The sequence below is a fragment of the Gopherus flavomarginatus genome, chromosome 3 (assembly GCF_025201925.1).
Source record: "Gopherus flavomarginatus isolate rGopFla2 chromosome 3, rGopFla2.mat.asm, whole genome shotgun sequence".
Taxonomy (NCBI): Eukaryota; Metazoa; Chordata; order Testudines; family Testudinidae; genus Gopherus; species Gopherus flavomarginatus.
The window spans coordinates 194,255,852-194,276,233 of NC_066619.1; the positions used below are offsets into that span (position 1 = coordinate 194,255,852).

General features: G+C 43.3%; 1 protein-coding gene across 1 annotated transcript; it reads left to right on the forward strand.

Moving 5' to 3' along the window:
- Nucleotides 1-348: 348 nt before the first annotated feature.
- On the forward strand, nt 349-19,904 carry MGST2 (microsomal glutathione S-transferase 2). Its single transcript, XM_050946720.1, has 5 exons — nt 349-447; nt 7,633-7,732; nt 10,132-10,202; nt 15,476-15,557; nt 19,474-19,904. The coding sequence occupies exons 1-5, from the start codon at nt 390-392 to the stop codon at nt 19,604-19,606; spliced, it is 444 nt and encodes a 147-aa protein (XP_050802677.1). The 5' UTR covers nt 349-389; the 3' UTR covers nt 19,607-19,904.
- Nucleotides 19,905-20,382: the final 478 nt, after the last annotated feature.

Below are 20,382 nucleotides of genomic sequence, written 5' to 3' on the forward strand. Positions count from 1 at the left end.
CCCCCACTTCCTAAGGAGGTTGTTTGTATTTCAGACTTCTAGGATAAGCTGGTGGACAATTTTCACTAAAATGACTCAGCATTTTTTACGCAGCTCCACTTCTTGGTTACTTAATGTAAATTAGCCGACTCCTAAATGCAGCCCTTGTTAGTAGACCACCACCTGACTATTCAAGTATGAAGACAATTTTCAGGTCAAGGAAACAAGAACTGGCTAAGCAGCCATTGCTCATTTAAAAGGGGAAAATAAAAGTTGCCATTTTCTTCCTAAGGCGTGTCTTGGAAAAGCATTTTCACTCCCTGCCCCCAGCCTGCTTCTTTGTCTGTAGCTCTCTCACACACTCTGACACAGTGCCCTTGCTGCACAGGGAGACGGAAGCTGCTGGGAACATGGCTGGGGATTTAATTTTGCTTGCTGCGGTGTCCCTTCTTTCAGCCTGCCAGCAAAGTAAGGCCTGGGGGGTTTTGTGGCTGGGGCTGAGGGATGGTTTCCCTAGAACACTGGAGATATTTTATATTAAGCTAGTTTTCTTGTCACTTGAGCATCTGAGAATTCATAAAAAAGTAGTCCAACTGGAGCATTAGGAACCCCTTCTCTGTCCTCTGAAGAGGATGTGATACAGAGAGACAGATTATCTTGCAGTGGGGGGAGGGGAGGGATTTACATTTTTTCCCTTTTCTGTTTTCTTTGTAGATTTTTGGGATTGTTAAACTGTTGCTAGAGTTGTAAGCTAATGCAGACTCACCCTTCAGGTATGTTCTGCACGGGATTCGGTTTTTTTTAGACACTTACACGACTCAAATCCTCAAAAGTGACAACCCCTAGAATCACATTCATGAAGCCTTGAACCAAAAGCACTTTTAAAAACTCTCCCCCCAAGCAGATGGCAAGGTATTGAATATCAGAAAGGAAAAATTACAAAACCTATTAAGTTACGTAGAAGGCACTTGCAGCATGTGGATGTTCCATAATATCCTCTCATCAGGGGGTCCTAAATATATAGATTTATTTTATCCACTGTGGAAATGCCTCTTAGATTCACATACTGTATGTGGCTTTCCCACCACTTTGCAAACTACAGCTATAGTAGATAAATGGAACTGGAGAAAGAGGAACGACAATAGTGTGATTAGACATAGTACAGTGACAGCATTCTCAACACTAGCAATTGTTTCCTTCAGATAATATGGTTGTGTCTACACCAAGCCATGAGATATGCATGCTGTATGGGTTGAAGGAGGACATAAGCATGAGATAAGGAGCAGAGGTTCAAGTTTACAGCTTTGTCAGTACTTGCTGCAGACAAAGCAATCTGCTTACAATGCCAACTCTTTATAATTGGTGTTTTCTTAAAGCCCCAGTTCCTGGGTCATGGCATTCATTTTAAAACAAAAGCTTCTACTTTGGGGAGAAAAATCTTAAAAATGTGAACCCTCAAGATTAAATAACCAAAAGCCAGATAAAAAGAACCCAACATTTTTAAAATCTCGTAACTTGAGAGTGGGCCTGGCTCATGATTTTTGAACGTTTGAAGCTGGCAACACTGCTTTCATTCTTGAGTTGTGTGTGCCAGTTGTGCCTCTCCCGAACAACCTACGTGGCTCTTAGCACAGCATTTATCTCCTGTGACAATATTTACCATGAGCTTTCATGAAAGTTCAGCCTGCTGCAGGGGCTGCTGCGCTTTACACTGTTTAAAGTGAAAACAGGAAGAAATGTGACAAGGAAGGGCAAAGAGCCACTGCCTGAAAAGTGAAAACATTCTGAAAACTCTAAAACATAGGGGCTATGTCTACACTAGAAATGCTACAGTGGCACAGTTGCTGCTATAACACCATCTTGTAGCTACTACAGCAACAGAAGGGATTTTTCCTCCTCACTGTAGTAAATCCCCTCCCAACAAGGGGTAACTAGATTGACAGAAGAATCATGTTGACCTAGTAGTGTCTCTACAGGGGCTTAGGTCACTTTAACTGTATCATCCAATCACACAGGGCGATTTGTCAAAGCCCTGAGGGTGCTGTTAGGTCAATTTAACTTTATAAGAGTCCCGCCCAGAGACAGTGAGGTTAATCAGAAAATCCAGCCCTGCCCAAGCCTCTCCTCTTCTTAGCATTCTGTTAAAGTGGCAGTGTAATAACCTGTTACAACCAGTTCTGGTAGTGGGAGCAGCCCATTGTCTGACTGTTTGACAGCTATCAGCACAAGACACCTAGCTATTAAACATCTAGTGGCTTGTCTGTGCTCCCATTTATTCCACCTCATGTACAGTTCTGTGCTGGGAGTGAACAACTAGGCAATAAGACCCCCCTGCAGCAGTGCTGGAAGCTATGCTTTTACACGGTGCATGATTTTTGCACCATGAATAAGACACCTGAGGGTGGTGTCCCTCGCAAATAAGCTTTGTGCTAGATTTTCATAGCTAGGAGACTGTCTTGGTAAGTGTGTCTGCCAGCTGAAATCAACAAAGACCAACTCAAGCACACTTCTCAGCTGCCTCAGATGTGACCGGAGTCCAGTGGTTGAAGTCAATTGGATTTGTGCTGGATTGTAATCCAAGAGGTTAAACTAGGGTGTACATAACTGCTTTCGTGTCTATTTGCTTGCAAAGAGTTAAGATGCAATTTGTGAAAAAAGAATAGCTGGTAACTTGTTCCGCCGCAGCTGAAGCATCATGTCACCTATTGTATAATTCAAAGAGTCTAGACTCATCTTCTCTTTTAAGAAACAACAATGTAAATTCCCAAGTTAAACAAAAAATAAAAATGGTTACAACTAGTTTTCAAAGGGAAAAGCAACTTCCTGTCTGCAAAAGGTCCCAAATTGTATGAAAATTGTAGTTGGGTAGGTATAATGTTTACATTACAAAAAATGGGCATATAAAACCCAATCTCTCAATCCTGAGTTAGGCAAAGATCCCACTGATTTTGGTGGAAGCTTTTCCCAATTAAGAGACTGCAGGAATGGGCCCATTGTCAGTGCAGTATGATCACAAGTTTCTGTATTTTTGCCTATGGTGAGCCAAATTCACCGTTACATAACTTCACTGAAGCCTCCTAAACCCAGCAATGACTAGATGCTTTTTAAACCAACAGTGGCGAGTGTACACGGAATTACAGCTAAGGCCTTGTCTGTACTAGAGCACATTTCAGTTGGTTGTACTGCACCAGTTGAGGCACAAAATTCCACGCTAGCCCCCTTAAATAGGTTGAGATTCCCCCCCCCCCACCCCCCGAGTCCATACTAAGGTTGTTCTAAACCAATTTGGGTATGATGGGCTGCTCAGCTGGCCAACTTCCTTTATTTCATCAGCTGAGAATCTTGTCCCAGCCTGATAATGCCCCCATGGCTCAAAGTACAGCCTGGGGACCAACCGGCTATAGTTTGCTGGCTGCAGATGTTGGTCCAATGAAACATGTGGTTTGTGAAATTGGCCCTTGCAGCTGGTGAACCAAGTAGGGCTTGGTGGTTCTAAGTGACAGCAGGAGGAAGGGAGCATTTTGAGTGGGTGGTAAGGGAAGGACCAGAGGTAGACCTTTTGAAAATCCCCACCTCCCCCACCCAAAAATTTTTTTTTTCAAAAAAAAAAAAAAAAAAAAAAAAAAAAAAAAAGTGACCACCAGGGCCAGCATTCCAAGCTGGTGCTTGGGGCAGCAATCTGCAAGGGGCAGCAGTCTCTGTTGTTTTGCCCCCAAGCAGCGCGCTGAATTGCTGCCACGGACAGCGGGGGCAGTCCGTGTGCCCTTAGGGCTGCATGTGCATTTCTGCAACGGTGGCAGTTAGGCAGCAGTTTCTATGTTTAGCTCTCCGTGGCGGCTTCAGCTAAACATAGAAGCTGCCGCCGAATTGCTGCTGCCGCAGAAACGCGCCTGCCGCCCTAAGGGCACACCGACTGCCCCCGCCACCCGCAGCACCAATTCAGTGCACTGCTTGGGGTGGCGAAAACGGTAGAGCCGGCCCTGGTGACCATCTTGTTCCCTTGAGCACAGTTACCCTGAAATATGCTCCTCAACCTCCTAATGCCACCCTCCCTCTCTAAAAGAATTCTGTGGCAGTGAGTCACAGCTCGGTCATCAGGTACAATGTAAATGAAGGACCATTAATGGAGGCAGAGAGGCCTTTCTAGAGGGGAATCCTATACAAAGTCTGGCAAACCTGCCTTACAGTGAGACAAGAAGCTTAGTGTAGTTAGTTTATCCAGAAGAAGGTTACGGGTTCATTTGATCATAATTATAATTAAGGATACGATTTGCTCCCAGATTCTGTGACTTTAACAGATCTCCATGGACTTCTTTGGCTTCAGCTTCAGCCCCTGGGCTCTGGCTTCTGTGATTTATCATCCGTTGCCCCTGTCTTTCACTAAAAATGCCTGTGACAAAATCTTAACTTTATCTAGAATTACCTACATGGGACAGGAGATTTCAGATTGTAGAGGGCTCTAGTTTCTCAGAAAAACAAAATCCAATGGCTGGAAGTTGAAGCTAGACAAATTCAATCTGAAAATAAGGTGCTCATTTAACAGTGAGGATAGTTAACCATTGGAATAATTTACCAAGGTCTGTGGTGGATTTTTCCAATCACTTGAAGTCCCTTTGAAGATTATCAGACCAAGAGAGTCAAGTCACTCCTGAACCAGAGCCTCCTAAAGAACTCCATGTTGTCCTGTGGCCACTATTAAAAAAAAAAAAATAAAAAAAAACACCACACCAATCAGATTTGCTTTTCCACATGTTTAATTTTGCATTAAGTATGACCTGGCCATCTCCATCAAAATCTGACAAACTTTTAAAATAAGATTCATGTTTCTGAGCTGAAGGTGGCAATGAAAAATAAATTTTAGATACACACAGGAATGGAGATTATAGAAATACCGGTCACAGCTCCTTAGTTAACACTTTTGCACTTGCAGCAGGTATTTAGCCTATTTGTAGTAGTAGTAGTAGTAATAATAATAGACAGACACCTCTTATATAATACTGCTTAGCTCACGTATAGCACTTCAGCAGTGGATCTCAAAGTATTTTACAAAAGAGGGAAGTATAACTAATTTTGCAGCTGAGGCACAGAGAGTTGAAGTGGATTGCCCAAGATCACCCTGTAGCACAGCCAGGCATAAAACCCAGGTCTGAGTCTTAGTTCAGCGTGCTATCCCCAAAGCCACACAAAGGGTATGTCTGAATGATACCTGGAGCATGCTTCCTGGTATGGGTAGACAGACACATGCAGCCTCTGCTTGAGCTACTGTGCTAAAAGTAACAGTTGGGCGGTGGGCTGCCTGCATATATATCCTGGGAGTCTGGGCAGGTTTGTACTCAGGCGGCTAGCCTGAGCTCAGCCCATGTTACTCCTGACTTGGCTATGCTGCTATTTTTAGCATGCTAGCTGAAGCAGAGCTAGCCCATGTCTGTAGTCCTGCACTGGGAAGCACACTTCCATCTGCAGTGCAGGCATACCCAAAATTACAGCACTTACTCAGTACAAAATGGATGGATGTGTAATACATGTGTACATACACTCAAAGTACTAACCCTTGCCAAATGTATCAAAAGACATTTGGTACCTAGCTCGTTTCCAAAACATGTAATGTTCTCTCTCAAAGGTTAGATATTATTACAAAATTCAAAACTACTACAGCACAAAAATGACACTTGCAGGACTTTAGGGCTGGCTCCACGAGGGTTAGGGTGGTGGGTGTGAAGTCATTAGCATAGTGGTTATGTAACCTTTGGGTTGGCTAAAATTTGCTTCCTTGCCCTTCTCTAGTGTCTAAAAAGCACAAGTCCCACAGAAAAAGCACCTGGAGACACAGAATTCAGTCACTGAGGATTTTCACCAAGGATCGTACAGGGTCAAACTCCCACAAATCAAGTCCAAAAGAACAAAAAGGAATAAACTTAAGAATTAAGTACCAACTTTATAAAATCTTATGCTAAATTAAAAAACAACATTTTTTACAACATAACATGGCTACTCTATAAGCCTCATATATTATCTTCACAGTTCAACATAAAGAAAAATTAAAACAGTCAGTCTCCACAGAAACAGTGAGAAGAACTCAATAGTCCCGAAAGCTTAGGCTGAGTTCATCTGAGTCTCAGAGTCTGCCGAGTCAAAAGCAACATGTTCCTTCTACCTGCATGTAGACATCTTCAGCTGAAATCCATACAGAGTAAGGTGACCAGATGTCCCGATTTTATAGGGAGAGTCCCAGTATTCAGAGCTTTTTCTTATCCTCCCCACCCCCATCCTGATTTTCCATACTTGCTATCTCAGACTCTCTCTCCTCCTCTGCTGAAATCACCTAGTCAGCTAAGTAATTAACCACTCAGTTAAGTGCAAACCCCAACCCTCTGCCCCAGCCCAGAGACCCTTCCTGCACCCTGAACCTCCCATTTCTGGCCTCACCCCAGAGCCTGCACTCCCAGCCACAGCCCTCACCCCCACACATACCCCAACCCACTGTTCCAGCCCAGAGCCCCCTCCCACACCCTGAACCCCTTTCTGGTCTCACCCCAGCTGGAGCTCGCGTCCATTCCTCCACCCCAAACCCCTCCCCCAGCCTCACCCCAGAACCTGCACACCCAGGTGGAGCCCTCACTCCTCCCACACCCCAACCCCCTGCCCCAGCCCAGTGAAAATGAGCAAGTGAGCGAGGGTGGGGGAGAGCGAGCAATGGAGGGAGGGGAGATGGGGGGAGCTGGGCAAAGGTGTTTGGTTTTCTGCAATTAGGAAGTTGGCAACTCTATGCACATGGTCTTTTGTAAAGCAACTGCCCTGACTACTTGCCCTCGTGGAGTCTGAGTCCAGCAACAGGGAACCTATTGAGCACACCCAAAACTACCACACCCAATTCCAGAAACTTCTGGCTGTCTAGTGCTAATTGTGCATCTGCCTAGCAACAATGAACCAGACCCAACTCATTCCTTCCTCTGCCCTAGATCTCATACTGGGTTCTGGGAAGTGGGCAGGCCCCCTAGATCTGTTAAAGAGATCTCTCGCTATCAGGTAGGTGGACTACCTATGCAGGAGTGTCATATAGAGCAGGAGCCAGCCGCCATCAACATCATGCTTTGCCAGAGGAGGAACAGGATATTAAGTGTGTAGACAGTTTTAGCTACTGAATTCTCTTGCTTTGGGGGGCATTCAGCACATAAGCAGGACTGGCTCCAAGCACCAGCGCAGGAAGCAGGTGCTTGGGGCGGCCAATGGAAAGGGGCGGCACATCCACTGCGGGTCCCTCAGTCCCTTTCGGAGGGAAGGACCCGCCGCCGAAGAATTAAGCGGCACAGTAGAGCTGCGGCTGAAGTGCCGCCAATTGCTGCTTTATCTTTTTTTCCTTCCCTGCTTGAGGTGGCAAAAAAACTGGAGCCGGCCCTGCACATAAGTGTAAAGTTGCTAAAGTTGGGTTTTGTAATAAGGTTCGGGTCACCTTTGAAGTTAGCGTGTGAATTTTTATAGGGGAAGCTAGCAGAGCTATAGGAGGCGTTGGTCCTTTTCATTCAAATTTAAAGGCAAAACCTGAGGAATGATTTCCATTTGAAAAAATTGAGATTTGTAGATGATTTACAGGGCCTGCTGCTTTTCTGAAAAAAATAAGAACTTTAATCCTTGATCCATTATTTTTACTTGCAGGTTGTTTTGGCTGGCTGGTAGGAAAATCGAGAAAGCAGCACAAGATCATGCCCCCAGAAGTCACCGGAAGCCCAGACTTTGAAAGAATATTCCGTGCACAGTTAAGTTCTAGGGTCATTAAAAGGGTGGCAATGAGAAACTTCTTATTCATTTAATTAATTGGACATTACAGAGGTCTAATTTAGCCATTCAAGTGTGAAGTGAATTTTTTTAGGGCATTTCTGATCTTCTATTATGTGCTATGAGGATAGATTTTAACTCAGTGACCTCTGTCTCACACACAAGATATGGCTGTAACAATTGTGGGCATCTCCACAGAACAGCATTTGCTAAGACTTTGTACTAACCTGAGGCCTTGCATGACCAAGGGCTTCTGTCCACCACATGTTAGTGTTTGGGTCTCCTCATAAGAGTAATTGCACTGCACATTCATTCCATGTTCATTGGTCCTGATTCTCCCAGGAACACTGGTCTTCAGCTCCTAGTTTACACTGAAAGGAAATTCAGTCATTCTGTGTCTCTACAAACTATATGGAGAGGTCCCATGTACTTTTTCCTTCTAGTTTAACATACCTCAGATCACAAACTCAATATTTATTAAGAATTTATTAGGCTTAGAAATCTTTGTGCTCAAATATTCAAAGGAATTTTTAATTTTCCACAATGGTGTGCAAAAGCAATTTCAGTCCAGAAGAAAAGGAGATTACAGAAAGCTCAGACAGACAGTACACTATGGCTGCTCAACACAGAGAAATGGAACAACAGATCAGAGCTATTTAATGTGAAGGTGCTGGTCAAAACTTCAAATTTAAGGCTGCTTTGGGTTTATTTTAAACAGGGTTTTAACCTTTTTGTTTTTATGAAGATTACAACTTATATTTCCCAAATTTATAGCACGTGTGTTGAAAGACAGAATTTTCTGAGAATATACAAATAAATTGGCTAATTAGTTTGAGTTAAAAAAGTAATGAGAATTTAAGCATTAACTTGTCCTGGTGAGTCACCTATATTTGTATCCTTTTAGCTGAAAATCAATAGTTGTCACAAGCACCAAACTAGACACCTACATAAGTGTCTCAGACATAGGCCAAACCATTCAGCAATTATTTTTGAATAGCGTACATTGGATATACAGTCAACCCATTTACTTCACTCACTGTGAAGCTTAATTAAAGCTTCAATTGTCACATCATTTAGCTTCCAGCTTTTTAGTTAGGTTTGGTTGGTTTAACATAGAAACTGTCATACTGGATCTATCTGGTGGTTCATCTAGTCAAGGAACTTTGCTCAGAGTGGCAAATACCAGATACATCAAGGGAAGGTGATGCAAGAAAACCCAGTGGACAATTGTGGAATAACCTGCCCACAGAGGGAATGTTTTACCAGAGCAGTCGTTCTCAATTTTTCTTCACGGACCACTTGAAAATTGCTGTTGTTTGTACCGTTAGCTAACTATTGTAAAGCACTTTGGATAAAAGCACTATATTAAAAAAACCAAACATTTTTTGTTCCACAAATAAAAGCACACAACTCATTTTAATATCAGTAGTCTTACCTTTTTAATGTGATGGATGTGCCCTCTCTCCCCTGCCGTGGCAGCCCCCGAGCTGGGGCTGGGAAGGCGTGGGGGTCTCTCCCTGGCAGCTTCAGTCCTGGAGCTGGGAAAAGTCACCACTTTCTCTGGCTGCCGCAGTCCTGCACATCCCAAATTCCCCCACCCCACTGCCCCCCTCCTACCTACCCCCTATTGTCCCCCAGGCCACCACCTCACCTTACATGAGGGTCTTCTCCAGGGTCCAGGCACCTAATTACTGGAGCCACACCTGCGCAGCTCCACTAATTAGGTAGGTGGCCCTTCATTCTCTCATGTTCAGCTGCGTGCCTAGGCAGCTAAGAGGGAACTATCTGTGGACCACCTGAATGGAGCTTGCAGACCACCAGAGTTTGAGAACCTCTGTCCTAGACCATTTCATTTACTGATTGGCTTATGCCCTGAAGTATGACATTTTATGTGCAATGTAAGGATTATTTTAAAGTGATCCTCTCTAATGAAGCTAACGTTACTGGATTATAAAAATATCCAGTTATGGAAAGTTGCCTTAAATAAAAAAAGATACTAAAAATTTTAATATGAGCAAGGGAAAAGAAAAAAACAATGTGATATCAGGTACAACTTTTAAAGTTGTGTTTTCAGGCCATTACTGTTGTAATCATTTAGAAGTTCTATCATGTGCTTGTCATGCTTGATACTATAGCCATAGGGCTAGTCAGACCAATGTCTATTATTTCAGTCACAATGGTAGGAACAGAACTGTACATCTTTGTAAAGAGACAAGAGTGAGATTTTCAAAAGTGCTCGTTGTTGGCCAACCTCTGCTCCCAAAGGCAATGGCATGGACTTCACTGGGAACAGCATTTGGCCAAAGCTGAGAGCTTTTGAAAATCCCGCCCATAGTTTCTTTCTTGCTCAGGTAACCTTTCTATTAATTTATTCCATAGACAAAACTGTGTTGAGTTTTATCCAATCTTCCTGGTTGCTCTCTGGGCTGCAGGCTGTTTTTTCAATCAAGGTACACACAATTGTTGTTTTATTTTGGCCTAAACAATGTTTTATAAGCTATAATAGTTTCAGTTGTACCCCGAGCTTAATTCAATGTCCTTTTATTGGCTTTAAATGTGTTACCTCTTTATGTCACTGAGTGCCCCTTGTTCTTGTGTTATAAGGAAGAGTAAACAGGCTCTGGAATGGTCTTGGTATTTTATTTTACATGTCTCTGTTCTACCAACTTTTACTCATTGGAAACTAAGGATGTGAACCTTGATGTATTTACCACTGACTTCTTTAGGCCAGACCAATATGTGGGGACTTCCCAGTAGGAACCCAAAATATGCATCCAAGGGCAAGCATAAATAGTCTTTCCTCTTTTTCACATATGGAATCCCCTCCTAACATGTAATGCCACTAGTAAGTATGGTAAATTATTACTAATATTATTTCAAAGGAGTGTTCGGAAGGTAAATTTGTTAATCTTATAAAAACCTCTGTTGTACATTGTTATTAATGATAATAGTTTTCATTATGCTTCTCCAGAGAGAAAATAAGCCTCCAAGTACTCAAATGCATTCCCCCCACCCCGGAAAAGTAAAATGCTTTCTCCTTTTTTCAGTATTTAAGCTAATTTTCTCCATTCATTTCAGAAAGTAAAGTTCTCATTTCCCCCCTTTAGCTGAGAGCCGGATTCTGACGGGGTGCTCACCACTGGGATGGCATCTCCTCCTGGTCGTTCTGGGGAAGAGCATGCAAGGTTGACACCCCGTCCCATGGTTGCATGCAGTCCTCCACCTCTCTCTAGGTCTGCATCCCTCTTTCACTTCATGAGCTGCTGCTGCCTCTTTGGCATCCCGGAAGGGGGAAACACATGGAATGATTGTGACTCAGTCCTACAGCCAAAGTCTTCCTTCAGCAGTCCTAGATAGTCTACTCATTCATGCCTTGAAGTGCCATTCTCAGCATCTGGCAGGGGAACATGGGCCTGCCCTCTACTCCAGATTCCTGGCTTCCCCCTTTTCCTGGTTTGCCAGCCCAGAGATACCTCTCTTTTCCCAGGGAGTGACTGCAAACTTTCCCAGCAGCCTCCTTCTGCTGCCAATTTTCTGCCTTTATAATCTCAGCCCAGCTCATTCCTCCTCAGCTGGGCTTCTTCATTCACTCAGAGGATTACTTAGCCACCTCATTCCTCTCCATTGAAGGCTGTTAGATTAAGCAGCCCCATTTTCAGTCTGCATTAATGCTTTCAGAGAAAGTGTGGGATGAACATCCCATCACACTGATACATGGAATGATTCTTGCAATAGGAAATGCAATGATTGTGACTCATCCCCCAATTGTTCTCCTACAAATACAATATGATCAAGGAAGTAAAAAATGCTGCAAGGGGGAAAATATGTATATACACACACAGAAATTACAGTGGTGTGAATGAAAACTAGATGTGCCTGGTTCTTACCCTCTGATGTCTGCTGGACAAAGGCAGGCTACAATTAATTTATCTATGTATATATAAATAAAATCATAGGCTGCAAGGGGTTGCACAGGCAATTCTTAACATTTGACTACTTGACTTAAAACATTATTATGGTAATGAAGTCAAGCATTCAAAAGAGTTAAGAAATGCCAGAAATAAGGTTGCCTGTGCAACCCCTTGTGCCTATGCATTTATGATGCAGTCTTTCATTATATCATCACACACTAATTTTCCCACATGACCCTCTGCCTCATTCAGTGCATGGACTGGATGGTGCTCACTTATTGATCAGTTATTCAATATTTTGTTTTCTCCTCACTGTTAAATGTGTGCCTCAACTCTAGTGTGAGCCTAGTGTGGACAGCATTTTCAGTGAATTTAGCTGCTAAAAATCTAAGGAATCTCTGCAGAGCATACATGAACTTCAGTTTTTCAAGGGCTTATGTGGCCAGATACTGGTAGATTTTCACAAGTATGGAAAGAGGCACATCCCAGGTACAAAAGCCACCCCCACAATGCCAAATTTTAAGCCATTGCTTGAAAGCATGGAGTGTGCTAGACATTATTAAAGAAAAAGTCACCAGAATTTTTTTAGCATCAGCAAAACATATTTGTGCCTAGCCTCATTCTTGGAAACCACCGCTGTTTTGGCTGAAATTTTCCTCAAAAAGTTCTGTCCGAGACAAACACTTGACAGAGAAAATTTTAGCCAAAAGTAGTTGTAAGCAACCAAAAATAGAGCCATATAATAGGAAGTGTCGGGCAACCTTAATAATAGGATGTGATCTCAATCTTGCCTGTAACAGAGAGAGTTTTAGAAAACAGATTGAAAAGCTCTAGACTAGAAAGGCCTCATAGAAGTCTATTTTGATAGCCTAAATGAAATGGGATTATTGATGCCCACTTCATCTCTGGGGAGACAGGGCCACCACATGTCATTTGAGATCCAGAACTGAGTGCATGAAGGCAGCCAGGCTTGTCAGAACACATACTTGTGAACGTTTGCCACCTTTCAGTAGCAGGCCCTAAGGCCATGTCTACACTGGAACAGTTGTGCAACAGCATGAACGCTATTGTAGATGTGGCCTACACATGCTCAGGCATTTTCAGCACCGTGTCATGAAAAATCTATTTGGGTTTTGCAGATCTTCAGATTTACTCGATGGTTAAAGTAGATTCAAACAAGAGTGGGAACTCTGCCTGTACCAGCTGAGGAGAAGGGGAGAGCAAGCCAGGGAGAGAAGGGGAACCCCCCTTTTCTTTTAGCAGAGTAAGGAGGGCTGCACCTTTTCTTACTTTAACCCCTGTATTTAACACTGCTGAGAACAGGGAGTTGAAGAGACCCTGTCTACACTAGCACTTACAACAGTATTGTCAGTGCAGGTGAAACTGCACCAGTGCTAGAAAGGGGGATTCAGAATTGGAACTGAGCAAATAATTGATTTTTCAGTTTGGTGATCAAACCAGAAATTCAGGGGGAAAAGATTGTTTTGGGTCAAAACATTGTCTTCCACCCTGAAATGAATTTTTCCCCTCCATTAAAAAAAGTGTTTCATATTCAGGTTTTTTTTATTCTTCCCTTCCCCTCTCTTAAAAAAATACATCCAGCTAACTTTGACACCATCTTTTGAAACAAAAACATTTAAATGTTTAAATTTAGAAAATATTTAAACAAAAAAATTTGGTAGGGGGGGAAGAGAACTATTCTTCAGATTTGACCCAAATTTACATCATTTTGGTTGACCCAAAGCCACGTTTTTTGGGGCAAATAATCTGAAATTTTGCCCACTTCTATTCAGAATGTGTTCATATGGGCCAGGTCTATGTGGCTTTCCCAGTCATCCAGGAAGTCCTGTGACACTGTCCAGGAATCTCCTAGTGACGATGGCATTGGCTCCATTTGGAGCTAGATCTCTTGTGACTGCTTCTGTTGAAACAATAACCTTTGTTCTCTTCTCTGTTATCTTAACTCTTTCTCGGGCTTGTGCTCTAGCCTAGAGGAGTCAACGTGCCTAGAGAGAAGATGCATAAGTACATGTGCCATTTAGTTTCCTCCCCTTTTTGGCTTCTCTTGTCCCGGCTACTAATTTTCTCTCAATGTTTACAGTCATTAAAGGAGCTAATTTCTCTCTGTTTTACAGGTGATAAGTGACTTCCTACAAAAAGGCACCTTCTGGAGGCAATTCCCCCCCCCCATTCTAATGCCATTTAAATCAATGGTGCCACACAATTGTATAAGTGAAATCAGAGTCAAGCCCTTGGAAAAGACAGAAGTGTTTGCTAGCCAATGGCACAGCCACCTGCTGTAGTATCTCCCTTTTGAGAGGAAGGGAGAGGCATTTTAATTATTGTTCCTAGTCAGCATGCCCAGTAGTAGTCTCTTCTTCACTGACATCAGTGTGGAATATTAGTACGTTATTTTTTCCAAATATTTATTTCTTTAGACTAAAAGAATAGGGGACTCTACCTGTTGCCCAGTACAGGACAATGTGACTGATTCTAGGAGGACTGGCTAGGGTTAAATATGAAAAAAATGCTGAAACAGATACTGCAGGTATTTTGTTTCCTCTATGTAGTTCCTTGTGCTATTGCTGGCTTGCCTAGGATGGTGTAAAGGCGTCCCAGAGTAACAGGGATATTACTTTTGTGACTGTGATTTTACTGATTTCATTACATAGGCTGATTCAGGTCTATCTTATGATAAGACTCCATAAAGGGGAGGGGCCACACAGTTCCCTCTTCTCCACAGAATCATGGTCTAGTCTCACAAGGATCTGATTCCAGTCTCCAGGCTAAATCAGGAATAATTCTGCTTCAATCCTTGAAGTTGCACCAGTGTAAGTGAGATCAGGCCCTGAAAAGCTCAGAGTGAATTGAAGAGCTGTGAAACCAGTTGGTGGCACAATTTCATAGGTGGGGGACAGGGAGACTTATCAGACTTTTGACTCATTTTGCCTCTTCGAACTCTAGTTCTATTGCTGTTCAGAAGTTGTTGAACCCATTTCTTATCTTATGTACAGTGCATCATATTTAGACTCCTCTCCGTTGCTTTCTGGCTAGTTGCTACTGTAATTGATTCACCCCTTTCTCGGTTTACTCCAAAAAATGTTGGACACTTCTCTTGAATTGTGATCTCTCTAACTAAATGGGTCCCATGGTGGGGGACAGATTTACCTCTTACCTTCACAGAAGAGTGGTTCTTCTAGGTCACGGCTGAGGCCAGTGAGAAGGCAGTGAAGTGAAGCACCCCAAAGAGAGTAGGCTTATGAATTGCAGAAGAAAAAGTTTTCACAGCTTCCAGTCCATTAACTTCCCTGAACACTAATAATCAGCTAGTTAAAGGTGGGACGGGGTGGGCTTGTGGGTACAAGCCCAGAACTGGAGTAGCACAAGAGATGGATTCTGGAACTAGCGCTGATATTGACTTCCATGTGACCATTGGCAAGTTATGTCCTTTCTGGTCTTCAGTTCCTTCCCACTGTAAAATGAGAATAATATTTTCCCTACCTCAGACGGATATCATATCATATGAGCTTAATTCATTAGTGTGTACCATTCTCTCACATCCTTTGCCTAAAGATGCTTAATAATAATAACAACATTTTGTATTGATTAACAGCAACAAATACAATAAGTAGATAAAAAGTGTTTCAGAAACAAATGACTGTTTACAGCAAGAGATTGAGATGTCTGTCAAATGCCAAAAAACCCTGGTGCCGCATAAATAAAATAATCACAATCAAAGTGACTAGTTCCTTTCAATCCTAATTTTTAAATTCCCCACTAACTTTCTCCCATTAATCTCTTTTTTCCTTCAGTTTTGGCAGCCTTTCTGGGTCTGGTGTACATGTACACCCGTCACAAATACTTCCATGGATATGCAGAGTCTGCAAAAGGAAGGTAAGGAGGACCCACCATCTGTGCTTGAGTTGAATGCTCCAGGTTGTGGTCTGAAGCTGGGCTTACTGCCAATGACTGGTAGTGAAAAGTGACTATAATTGAATGCAACATGTGTAAAGTGCCAGCAAGAGGGCTGAAATGAAAACCCTCAGGGAAGGTAGCTGGTTGCTTCAGCTGAAGCCTAGGTTAAAGTGTGAATGTGCTATTGGTTGCAAGAGACAGGAGGTTTGACGGTCTCAGTGCAATGCCTTGTGGGTGCCTACTTTGCACCACAGTGTCTAACAGGGTTGGCATATGTGCACAGAAGAGGCCCAGAAATAGAAAGCCTAGAGCTTTGCAGGCCAGGATTGCACTACATTGGGAGACTGTTGAGGCAAAGCTTGCCCAGAACCTGCCTGGCTTGTACCACTGCTAGCATTTCCTCTATTAATAGTAAAATCATTGTATTAACACATTTATTATGCAGACCACACAAAATACACAATGGGAACGAGCATGCAAATTTGGCCTTGTAGCTGGAGGAACTTTCACCAAACATGAAATGAGGAGGATTCGGATAAGCACAAGTTAATGAGCCTTAAGCTTACAGTGTTTAAATTATTCTTCTAAAGACTTGAGAGTGCAGAAATGTGCAGTAGCTTTGGAATCCATGGAAGATCTCTCTATCTGCCATTCTCCATTTCAAAATCTGGTGCTTCCACTGATTGCATGCATGCACACTCACACAGATTGTTTCCTCTTTCATCTCAGTACTGTATAACCCAAATAGGCTAAAGAAACTGCCTCATCTGTGATGCCTACGTTCTCTGATTTACTTACAGACTGTATTCAGTTTTAGAAGAAGGAAAAGACACTCCCCATTCCTGGAGACATTTATAGTTAGACACGGGGGGTGGGGGGGAGGGACACTAACACACGTTATTAGGGAACAATTCTCTAGTCCATTCCTCCACTACTAGAGGAGTAACAAAATGTTTTCCAGCTCTACTTTCCTGAGTCTATGCACTAATGCTAACCTCCTGCCTCTTCCCTGCTCTTCAAAATACCCAGTGCCAGTTAGTAGCCCCAATTTGCAAGGCTTCCTTCTTATGGAATGAGGAAGAGACACTCCCAGATAAAACAAGACCCTAAAATTTGCCCTTTGTCAGAGCTGTAATTGTCAGGATAACCCTCTGAAAAACCAGAAAGGGCCACCGCTATTAAGGAATATCTAGGAGGGAATGCCACATTTTGAAATTAACTGTCCTTTTTCTATCAAATAAATAAGAAAAACCTCCTTTGTTAAGAAACCTTTTCCCCTCTGCAACTCTACGATTTTAAAATTATACCATCAGCTCCTGAAATGGCACTCAAGGAAACAAAGGTATTGCCTGGGTCTATTGTTGTTCTGGGGTTTGCTCTGTTACTTGGTAGAACTCTTTTTCAGCTCTTATTTAAGCTCAGTTCAGTGCTGCTGCCAGGGACCAGACTGGCAGGCCTGGAAAATGGAGTTATTCACAAAGGCCCACATCTTCAAGGTACCTAACGGCCATTGAGATCAATGGGAGTTAAGTGCTTAAACATCTTTCAGGATCTGGGCAAAAGGGCCTGTTTCTGCAACCCCTGCCCATGCTGATCAGTCCTTACATTCGGTGGGGCTGTTCATGGAAGTACAGCTCAGCACAAGTAAGGGTTGTAGAACTGGGCCCAAAACATGTACCGGACAGACAGAGGCAGTGCCAGTTTGCCCACTCTGCTCTGTCAATAGATCTCAACCTGGAGATGACAGCGCTAGCCGTAAGAAGGGCATTCAGTCTTCAGCTCTGACTGACAACACAGGTACCAGCTCTAATGAGGATACCTGTCCACTAGAAATTGGACTGAGACCACCCATACATTTCACATAGACCATTGAATGATCCTTAACTGGTGATGAACTTTGGTCATTCCCAGTCTGACCTGCATTTGAATCAGTAACCTGTGATAGCTGTAAGATTATGTATCCAATTAGCAACCCCAGAGCAATCCAGTTGCAGGACACACTGTTCTGTTGCAGTTCAGACTGCCAGCATCCAAATCCCTTTCTCCATCTTGCTCCTTATTGCTAGTAAGCTTTTCCATTGACCACTGCGATTTGGATCCCAAAACACCGCACAACAATGTTCTTGGAAAAATGTTTGGGGGCCTCCTACTGCATCTAGCCAATGCTTGGTTTTCCAACATTTCTCAGCCTGCTCCGGGATATTTCACTCTTTTTGAGGAGGGGAAAACTGATGTTAAAAATAGCCAACAAAAACTTTGGCTTAAAATTTCCTTCCCATTTGCACATGAATTCTGCATTTTCTGCCATTGGTGGGAACCAGAAGTACCAAAGGACCATGACAGCGAATGTTTTCTTGGTATTTTCAACAAAAGCCACCTTCAGTAAATATTGATGATCTCAGCCAATGCGGATCTCACACAGTGCCCAGGGCTTGGGAGAGAGCTGTGATCAGGGGACCTGTGCACAGGGCTGGGAACCAGGAAGTTGAGAGTTTTAATTTCAGCTTTGACTCTGACTCTCTCTGAGTTTGAGCATGTCACACAATCTGCTTTTGCCTCAGTTTGCCTCTCTGTAGCTAACTGGAAATAATTATTCCCCTACTTGCCTGCCACACAGGAGGCTTTGAGCCTCCCACATGTTCCCATTGCAGCTGCAAAACCTCACAATTGTGTGCACAAATTAAGTGACACCACCTTAACTCCCAGAGCTTGTAGCATGTGTAGTTATCTGACTTGAACATGCAAACCCTAGTTTGCATGTGGTAAGGCTGCAATCTGTAAACATAAGAGGTGCGTGCACCTTTTGGGCAGTTCACCTTTTGCCCAGGCCTTGACAAGTATGCAACCCTCTCCCAATACACACACCTGCAGCAGAGCATTGCCAACCTCCCAGCTTTGTTTGCTTGAAATTTTTTTTCATATTTTCCTGAGAATTAATAAATTTGGTAACTGGTGACTGTCACAACATCCACTCACCACATGCAGTGCCTCCTGCTGGCTGTCCTGGGGATTAGCTCTTCCAATTTGCACTCTCCTGCCAATACTGTCTTCTCCCATCTTGTCTCACACCACTGGCTTGCTCACTCCCAGGTCTGCAGCTTCCTTTTTGTGGCTTGGCCCTCAAGCCAGGTCACTAAAGTTCCCCCATTCTAGGGAATCCACAGTCTTTCCAGACCTGCTGCCCTTGCCATTCCCCAGTGGCTAGTAGGGGAGCCCAGGCCTGCCCTCAGCACTGGCCAGGGACCCTATAACAAGCAATCACAGTCCTACCTCTTGCTGCTGTTTCCCTGGGCTTCTTCTTACCTATCTCGCTTTCACCTCTCTGGGTTTGCCAGCTTCCAACTCCCTCTGCACCAGGAGTGACTGCAACCTACTTCCCTGCAGCCTTTCCTAGCAGTAGTCCTCCTACCCCTCCCCAGCCAGCTACCTGGCTTTAAACATGCCCTGCCTGTTCCCACACTCATGAGCCTGTCATTAATTAGCTGCCTCCAGCCTAAGTCTCCTCTACAGTCTAATTAGCTGACTGGGCCCACCTGGCCTAATCCAGCTCTTGCAGGGCTAGTGTGGGGAGTCCACCCCATCACACTGACATTTTTCCATTTCCACATCAGTGACTAATTCTTCATGCTGTGATCAATCCCACCCTGGAATAAACTGCAAATTGTCACACAACTACCTCGAGGGGAACATCACCATTTTCTGAGAGGAAAATTTACTAATTTTCTCAGCAAAAATCACTTTCTGGTGAAAAGGTCATTTATTTTTCAAATCAGTTTAATCAATGGCTCGTTCTTCTCTGGCACAGCTCTGATCAGCTGGTGTAGACTGAAAAGTTTCACAACACACGCAGCATATACATCTTGTAATTGTATTTCTTTCTGTTTTCCTCCTCTAGGATAACAGGTTTTTATTGGAGTGTGGTGGTTCTGTTCTCACTGATGGCCTTGGCTGCAGCTGGGATTACTAATAGCTTTCTGGAAGAATACTTGGACATCGGCATAGGAAAGAAATTACATAAATTGCTCTGAAGATTATTTATGTATAAATAAATAAAGTAGATGTTTTCCCTGGACATTAAAAGGCAGATGAGCGGCATCATGTGGAATGAAAGCATCCAGATTTCTTTATTAATCATCCATTGCAATATAAAGTGCATGTCTTTCCTGACAGTTTATTTACACTGTTTCTTTCCTATGCCACAGAAAAGCAGGCCCAAAGAATATAGCAAATGTGGCTTCATTGTTTGAGTTACATGTTTAATGAATTGGTCTCATGTGTACAATGTTCTATGACAGCAAAAATTACATTAAATTCAGACAATGTTAATCCAGTGAGTGGCTTATTTGAAATGGTTGTTGCACATGACTTACCGAGTGTCCTTCAGCCCTGCCATGGCTGCTGGATTCTTCCGGCTTGCATCATACTTGGAACTGAACATAGAGAAACACATGGTCCCTGCACAGAGGCATTTAGAATCTATGGCCCCAGTCCTGCATGTGACTCCAGCCCTGATTCAGGAGAACATTTAAGCACGTGTTTACAGTGCTTTCCTGAATATAGACAGACTTCTTTGACTTCAAGCACATGATTAAGTCTTACTTAAAGTTAAGCACGTGCTTAAAGTTAGTATGTGTTTAAGTCCCACAAAGTGCCTTTCCTGAATGGGGACACTTTCCTGATTTGGGGCCTCTCTGTGGGCAGACCTCTGTTTTCCCAGAGAGCCCCACTGAAGTCAATGGGTCTTCCTAAGGGAACAGAGGTCTGCCAACCAGGAGTCAGTGGCAGGATCAGGATCTAAACCAGA